An 8981-nucleotide genomic window follows, 5' to 3' on the forward strand; every position below is an offset into this window, starting at 1 on the left:
AAGCTCCCTCATTCAAGTGAGGTATTTAATTTTGAATTTGATTCATGATTTTGATTGGTCAATGATCTCTCAAATCAATTCATAACAACCAGCTTATGAAAATAAATCAGTCTAGCATCAACATGCGACACTGTAACACCACTGCAAAAAACTTTCCTGCATATGTGTGGGTTAATTTGCAAATAACACATAATTATACACCAGAAAGAGACCATCAAAATACTTCATTATAAACAAAAAACACTTCGGTTCTAAAAAAACACTTCTTCATCTCCACACAGCAAACGAAAGACTTTTATTTATGAATTCTCAACGACACCAACCTTGCAGCGAAGCGCGCCCGATCATCCTTGTAGTTTACACCAAACCCAATCAATGCTGATATGATTCTTGAGCCCCAGTGTGGGCCAAAAACAGAGTCCAGTGAATCAATACTCCCTCCGTTCCTTGATATAAGGTGTATAGATTTTTGAGAAAAATTCCGAAATATAAGGTGTATTGCACTGCACCACTCGTTTGGATAAATTTTTGAGGGATTTGTTTACATTTCCTTATATCACGCAAGCTCCTCTATTTTCTCATGTCAATTAGTCATGTGTAATGTCGCCCAAAGCTTGTGAAATTTTCCCTCCATATGTGTTCTTTAATTTCCGTGCCAAAAACTATACACCCTATATTTAGGAATGGAGGGAGTATTATTTTCGCAGTTCAGATCTCATGAAACCACTTTTGCTTAAGTTGGGCTTACACCAATTGGACAAAACCATGATTCAAAACCTTGGATAGTATCTCAATTAGTACTGCTTAAAATAATGACAAAATTTGGGGAGAACGGAGCAATAGAATTACACATGGCTCTTTATTATTCTTTCCGAGACTCAGGAAGAAAGAGCATTATGAGGGAACTACACAACAAAGAATATGAAAAGTGAAAGTGACAGAGCGACTAACAGAGCAAACTGCACATCACTCAGCAGTTTCAGCGACTCAAAATGGAAAGGATAAATATATGAAATGACAGTAAGAAACTTAGCACTGACTACCATACAACAAGACCAGTGTAGAGCGTCGCTTCAATGTCTAATGCTTCTTCTCACTTCCCAGGAGCAACATGATCCCGTCTTGACGAACTTGAGAGGCGGCAGACCAAGAGAATGCCATGCTCTTAGGCAGATGCCTTGTCGAACTTGAGGGGCTTCACCACCTCCCAGGTGAAGTCAGCATCATCGCGGCCAAAGTGACCATAAGCAGCAGTCTTGATGAACCTGTTTCCACCTTTCTTCAAGTCCAGGTTGATGCTGATCATCCCGGGCCTGAAGTCAAAGTTCTCCTTCACGAGCTTGAGGATCTCCCTGTCGGGGATCTTGCCGGTGCCGTAGGAGTCGACGAACACAGACAAAGGCTCAGGCACACCAATGGCGTATGAGATCTGCACGATGCAGCGGCGTGCGAGGCCGCTGGCGATGATGCTCTTGGCAGCCTGCCTGGCAATGTAGGCGCCACTGCGGTCGACCTTGGTTGGGTCCTTGCCAGAGAAGGCACCGCCACCGTGGGCTCCCCAGCCACCATAGGTGTCGATGATGATCTTGCGGCCGGTGAGACCGGCGTCACCATGAGGGCCGCCGATGACAAAGCGGCCAGACGGGTTCAGGTGGAAAATGGTGTTCTCATCGAGGTACTTCGCGGGGATCACCGGCTTGATGACATGCTCCTTGAGGTCCGCGGCAATCTCGTCGTTGGTGACGGTCTCGTCGTGCTGGGTGGAGATGAGGACGGTGTGCACACGAACAGGTACCATGGCACCATCCTCGTTTAGGTACTCGACTGTGACCTGGGTCTTTCCGTCAGGCCTGACCCAGGCGCAGGTGCCATTCTTGCGGACCTCCGTGAGGCGAGCTCCAAGCTTGGTGGCAAGCACGTGGCTGAGGGGCATCAGCTCAGGGGTCTCATCGGTGGCATAGCCGAACATGATGCCCTGGTCACCGGCGCCGACTTCTTCGGGACGCTTGGTGAAGTGTCCATGAACACCCTGGGCAATGTCAGGGGACTGCTGCTCGATGTTGACGAGCACCTTGCAACGGTCGGCGTCGAGACCAACGTCATCAGAGATGAAACCGATGTTGCGGCAGGTGTCACGCACGATCTTCTCATAGTCGACGGTGGCCTTGGTGGTGATCTCGCCCAAGACCATGACCATGTTGGTCTTGGTGACGGTCTCGCAGGCGACCTTGCTGTCGGCATCCTGGGCCAAGCAGGCATCCAAGACGGCGTCGGAGACTTGGTCACAGAGCTTGTCGGGATGGCCCTCGTTCACAGACTCGGACGTGAAGAGGAACGTCTCGGCTGCCATTTCTTTAGTGCTAGCGATGCCCTGCAAATAGAAGAAATTCCGACAATTAGAATGAAACTCCAACGAGAAATTACCCGTGTATTTTTCCATTAGTCAGAAAAGGCGACTAAAATCACGGTACTGTCCCCAAGTACAGAGAATATAGACGCAGCACACGCCTCACAGCCTGGAAATAAGCCAGAGCAGCAGAAAACACCCCAAAACAAGAAAAATAACAAATATATCCCTGAGGGGGTTGATTGGTCAACCACCCTGCATCTGCCGCCATCGGAGGAAGGAGCGGCGAGAGCTTCGGGTCGAAGACCCGCCGACATCTCACTGTGGCACATCGTCTGGGGACCACCCCCTGCCCAACGAGCCTCAGATCCGAAGTCCCCGGTCGACCACGTCGAGGAGAAACACCGGAGCCGCCTGCCGACGACTAATCAACCCTGCGCCAGAACAGAAGCCGCCACCGCCGTCTCCATCAGAAGCAGCACCGGCCGGCGACTCCCCGTACACATCCACCCGGCCACACAGGAACCCAAGAGCCAACAGCCGCCGTGAGGACTACGCAGCCGGAGGAACAAAAATCCATAGCGACGCCGAGTACGCCCGGATCCGGATACACCAAGCTCGCCGCTCCGACGAGGAGCCGCAGCACACTTATTGGACGTAGCGCCGCCGCCTGGACAGCGCGACCCACACACCTACTCCTACTCTCTACACACCGGCGCAGAGGACCCAGGGTTCCTCCCCCCTCCCACCGTCGCCGAAGGGACAAGCGGAGGAGAGATGACCCCCCGCCTCGCCGTCGCGAACGAGGAAGACGCGGTCACCCCCTTTCGCCTCTCTTGGGGACTGTCGCCGATGACAGACTAATATTCTCCATGTTCAGGACGTGCTACTGCCAAACTAGCCATGTTCTTCGCATCACGATACATCTAGTACTACTAGTAATTACGCCACCCACGTATGATGAAGAAAAACGATGAATTAGACATGAAAGATCGAAAACATGAACAGGGCGTGGGGCGGGGAGGCCAACCTTGCGCTGCTTCTACTGCTCGATCGGGAGGCCGATGAACCGAAGGGAGGGAAGAGGCGGAATGTGAGCACGGCGTTGTACCAAGATCCCGGCTGCGCCTTATATAGCGGCGGAGGCCGCTGCGAGGTCGTGCGTGTTGCTGGTGCGCGTCGGACTGCACAACCTGTGCTGCGGTCGTTGGTGAAGCACTTCACCTCACCAACCCCCATTATTTGGCGGTGGGTCAGATCACCTACCACCCGATTTATTTTCTTCTCCACTTGACTAAGTTTTTTTTTAGGATCTCCACTTGCCTGACTGAGCTGCGTAATAATCTCCACTTGCTTAAGTGAGCTGCATAATAATCTACACACCATGCGGTAGGCGTGGTGGTCAATTTCACGTTGCTTTGCCGGAGGCATGGATAGCGCAGCCCAGGATCGGATACTATCAAAGGTGCGTTTGATTGCAGCGGTGGGCAGTGCGCTCTTTCTTTCCTTTTGCGGGAATAATACTTGTATTACTCAATTACCAGGTCCTTACAATCCTCTTGGACAAACTTCAAAACATACTCAGGGCCCGAACCGACCCACGTAATTGTTCGGCCCTCTACTCTAGCAAAACTAGCTAGTCCGTCACTCGTTTTATTTTGACAACGAGGAACAAGAGTAATACAAGATTGCCTAAGACTCAACAGTAACTTAATTTGTGATAAGGGCATCTCCAATGGCAACCTGCAAACTTTCCCTGCATCCGTCCGTGGATACGGGTGCAGAAGGCGGCCATCGAATAATAACCGCATATATTTCAACTACTCTTTGAATCAACCGGACGAAATACATGTAAACACAGCGAATTTCATATAAACCGGACGAAAACATTTTCACTTTAGACATATTTTAACTAAAATGGTAAAATTATGTGCACGTACGGTCATACGGAGCTTCATTCTCACGATACAAATACACTACACTACTCTATGGCCGTCCCGGTTGTTCCCTTTGTCTTCCCCATGTCCGGCATCCCGCTCATCGAACTGCCGAGAACCCCGGAGGCATTGGCGGAGCCACCTCCCGGCTAGCCGGGGCAGCTGCCCGGGCTGTGCCATGCATTCTCCTTTGACCACTAGCAGCTAATGGAGAGCCAAGCATCATTTTGCAGGGGCAAACAACCAGCAGGCAGGAGCGTCATGTACTTTGCCCCGGCTCACCGGCTGAGCTGGCTCCGCCACTGCCAAAGGTATATTCTTCGCGCGTATCTTCTCTATGTCCGGTTGTGCCGCTCATCGGGATGGCAAAGGGAGGGATCTCCACTTGCCTAAGTGAGCTGCGTAATAATCTCCACTTGCCAAAGTGAGCTGCGTAATACTCCCACCGTCCGAAAATACTTGTCGGAGAAATGGATAAAATAGATGTATCTAGAACTTAAACACGTCTAAATATATTCATCTCTGCGACAAGTATTTTTGGACGGAGGGAGTAATCTACACACCATGCGGTAGGCGTGGTGCTCAATTTAACCTTGCTTTGCCGGAGGCATGGATAGCGCAGCCCAGGATACGATCGGGTACTATGAAGGTGCGTTTGGTTGCAGCGGTGGGCAGAGCGGCAGAGATGGTCTGGGTCAAAGAAAAAGAGTTTTGATTATAAGGGCATCTTCAACGGCGACCTGCAAACTTTTCATGCGTCCGTCCACGGACAGGAGACCTGTCCGCGGATACACGTGCAGAAGGCGGCCATTGAACAATGCCTACATATATTTCAACTACTCTTTGAATCAATCGGACAAAATATATGTAAACGGGCGGGTTATACCATGGGGTCATATCCCCAACATTAGCCTTAGATTGACTTGAATTTATTCATGTCAAGCTTCGGATCGATAATAATTTCGGGTCATCTTCCTTTTGAATCTGCATCATGGTCGGGTTATAGGTTCCGGCTTATGATACTCTCACACTTGTCATTTTCTATCTCTTTGAAAGTATAACGTCATCATCCAGATTTTCACGAGCTCAAGCGTGACATCATAGCGAATCTTTTATGTATATCTGTCAAACCCGAAAATCGAGGCATCCCTTACTCGAAAAGTTATTACGCCTCCTCTATTTTCGCGCCTGCCTGTTCTCCTTCTCTTTTTTCCTTATAAATATACCCGTAGGGGTTCTTTTTCCACTTTTACCTCTTCACCCCTCTAGTCGTCTTCTTCCTTGCGCCTCGGTCTTCCACAACCAAAGCTCCGCCACCGCACGACTGCAAGCCCTCCGGCGACATCGTCTGTGTTCTCTGCTTCGCGCACATCGTCGTCGAAGCTGCTCAAGAACTCCCTCGAAACACCCACTGCATCGAGGTATGTTTGATCTCCTCTTTTAGATCTGTAGAAATACCCCATTGTTCCTCGCATCTCGTTGTAGTTCATCGGTGTTCTTTGCGGTTCATCACCATAATTTGGGATATATTTAGTTTGTTTTGTGCTACTCATAGAAACATTGCGGTGGCAATTGCAATACCATTCTAGCATCTAGGAAACTCACATTGCCATTCAATCTTGTCAATGGACCTGCTATTGCTTCCACTGTGTGCTCTATGTTTTGATAAATGTTTCTTTTCCAATGCTTTTGTAGATCTGTGACTGCAAACGTTTCAATAGAAACTTGTTTCTGTCCCAACACTTAGCTGAAAAACCCAAAGTTTTCAAATAGGATGAGTCGCCTTATGTCTTGCTGGCTCATTGATACGTCCATTTTGCATCATGTTTTCTTACTGTTATTTATGATGTTTTTATCCATAATAATGCTTTTTGGAGTAATTCTAATGTCTTTTCTCTCATAATATGCAAGGTATACACAAAGAGGGAGAATTTTGGCAGCTGGAAATCTGGACCTGGAAAAGCTACGCCAGGCTACCTATTCTCCACAACTCCAAATAAGCTGAAACTTCACGGAAAATTTTTATGGAATATTTAAGGAATATTGGAGCAAATAACTACCAGAGGGAGCCCACCAGGTGGGCACAGCCCACCTGGGCGAGCGAGGGAGCCCAGGCGCGCCTTGGTGGGTTGTGCTCACCCAGGCCCACCTCCGGTGCCCATCTTCTGGTATATAGGTCATAGGTCATTTTGACCTAGAAAAATAAGGAGAAGACTTCTAGGATGGAGTGCCGCCGTCTCGAGGCGGAACTTGGGTAGGAGCACTTTTGCCCTCCGGCTGAGCGATTCCGCCGGGGGAACTTCCCTCCCGGAGGTGGAAATCATCGTCATCATCATCACCAACAACTCTCCCATCTTGGGAAGGGCAATCTCCATCAACATCTTCAACAACACCATCTCATCTCAAACCCTAGTTCATCTCTAGTGTTCAATCTTGTTACCGGAACTATAGATTGGTGCTTGTGGGTGACTAGTAGTGTTGATTACATCTTGTAGTTGATTACTATATGGTTTATTTGGTGGAAGATTATATGTTCAGATCCATTATTATGCTATTTAATACCCCTCTGATCTTGAGCATGATTATCTTTTGTGAGTAGTTACTTTTGTTCTTGAGGTCACGGGAGAAATCATGTTGGAAATAATCATGTGAACTTGATATGTGTTCGATATTTTGATAGAATGTATGTTATGATTCCCTTAGTGGTGTCATGTGAACGTCGACTACATGACACTTCACCATATTTGGGCCTAAGGGAATGCATTATGGAGTAGCAATTATATGATGGGTTGCGAGAGTGATAGAAGCTTAAACCCCAGTTTATGTGCTATTCCGTAAGGGACCGATTGGATCCAAAAGTTTAATGCTATGGTTAGAATTTATTCTTAATACTTTTCTCGTAGTTGCAGATGCTTGCGGGAGGGTTAATCATAAGTAGGAGGTTTGTTCAAGTAAGAACAACACCTAAGCACCAGTCCACCCACATATCAAATTATCAAAGTACTGAACACGAATTAAACCAACATGATCAAAGTGACTAGATAAAATTCTCGTGTACCCTCAAGAACACTTTGCTTATAATAAGAGACCGTTTTGGCCTGTCCTTTGCCTCAAAAGGATTGGGCTACCTTGCTGCACTTTTGTTTCTATTATTGTTACTTGCTCGTTATAAATTATCTTGCTATCAAACTACTCCGCTACTTACAATTTCAGCACTTGCAGACATTACCTTGCTGAAAACCACTTGTCATTTCCTTCTGCTCCTTGTTGGGTTCGACACTCTTACTTATCGAAAAAAGATACAATTGATCCCCTATACTTGTGGGTCATCAAGACTATTTTCTAGCACCGTTGTCGGGGAGTGAAGCGCCTTTGGTAAGTGGAATTGGTAAGGAAACATTTATATAGTGTGCTGAAATTTATTGTCACGTGTTACTATGGAAAACAATCCTTTGAGGGGTTTGTTAGGGGTATCTTCACCTCGACCGGAACTACAATTAGCTACCCCTCAACCTACTGCACCTACTGAAAATATTGAATATGAAATTCCTTCGGGTATGATAGAACAACTGCTAGCTAATCCTTATGCAGGAGATGGAACCGAACATCCTGATATGCACTTGATATATGTAGAACAAATTTGTGGATTGTTCAAGCCTGCAGGTCTACCCAGGTATGAAGTTATGAAAGAGGTTTTCCATTTATCTTTGAAGGGAAAAGCATTGGCATGGTATAGGCTATGCGATGATATTGGATCCTGGAATTGGAATAGTTTGAAATTGGAGTTCCACCAAAAAATTTATCATATGCATCTACTTCATTGTGATCGGAATTATATATATAATTTTTGGCCTCGTGAAGGAGAAAGTATCGCTCTAGCTTGGGGGAGGCTCAAGTCAATGTTATATGCATTCCCTAATCATGAGCTCTCAAGAGAAATTATTATCCAGAACTTTTATGCTCGACTTTCTCATAATGATCAAACCATGCTTGATACTGTAGGGGAACGCAGTAATTTCAAAAAAAATCCTACGCACACACAAGATCCATCTAGGTGATGCATAGCAACGAGAGGGGAGAGTGTTGTCCACGTACCCTCGTAGACCGAAAGAGAAAGCATTATGACAACGCGGTTGATGTAGTCGTACGTCTTCACGATCCGACCGATCCTAACACCGAAGGTACGGCACCTCCGCGATCTGTACACGTTCAGCTCGGTGATGACCCACGAACTCTAGATCCATCTGAGGTCGAGGGAGAGTTTCGTCAGCACGACGGCATGGTGGAGGTGATGATGAAGCTACAGGCGAAGGGCTTTGCCTAAGCACCGCAACGATATGACCGAGGTGGAAATCTGTGGAGGAGGGCACCACACACGGCTAAACAATCAACTTGTGTGTCTATGGGGTGCCCCCTCCCCCATATATAAAGAATGGAGGAGCAGGAGGGCCGACCCTCTCATGGCGCCGCCCAATGGGGGAGTCCTACTCCCGGTGGGAGTAGGATTCCCTCTTTCCCTAGTTGGAGTAGGAGAAGAGGGAAGGAGGAGAGAGGGAGAAGGAAAGGGGGGCGCCGCCCCCCTTCCCTAGTTCAATTCAGATCCAAGGGGAGGGGGTGCACGCCCTGCCCTGGCCGTCCCTCTCTCTCTCTCCACTATGGCCCATTAAGGCCCAATAACTCCCCGGGGGGTTCCGGTA

At 47.8% G+C, this 8981-nt stretch overlaps 1 protein-coding gene across 1 annotated transcript; it reads right to left on the minus strand.

Moving 5' to 3' along the window:
• Positions 1-834: 834 nt before the first annotated feature.
• LOC119320265 (S-adenosylmethionine synthase 3) lies at positions 835-3536 on the minus strand. Its single transcript, XM_037594390.1, has 2 exons — positions 3378-3536; positions 835-2371 (listed from the first exon to the last, which is right to left on the minus strand). The coding sequence occupies exon 2, from the start codon at positions 2348-2350 to the stop codon at positions 1166-1168; it is 1185 nt and encodes a 394-aa protein (XP_037450287.1). The 5' UTR covers positions 2351-2371; positions 3378-3536; the 3' UTR covers positions 835-1165.
• Positions 3537-8981: the final 5445 nt, after the last annotated feature.

The sequence above is a fragment of the Triticum dicoccoides genome, chromosome 6B (genome assembly GCF_002162155.2).
Source record: "Triticum dicoccoides isolate Atlit2015 ecotype Zavitan chromosome 6B, WEW_v2.0, whole genome shotgun sequence".
NCBI lineage: Eukaryota > Viridiplantae > Streptophyta > Magnoliopsida > Poales > Poaceae > Triticum > Triticum dicoccoides.

Coding starts and splice junctions, on each gene's coding strand:
- LOC119320265 (XM_037594390.1), bottom strand. CDS start 2,350: ATGGCAGCCGAGACGTTCCTCTTCACGTCCGAGTCTGTGAACGAGGGC.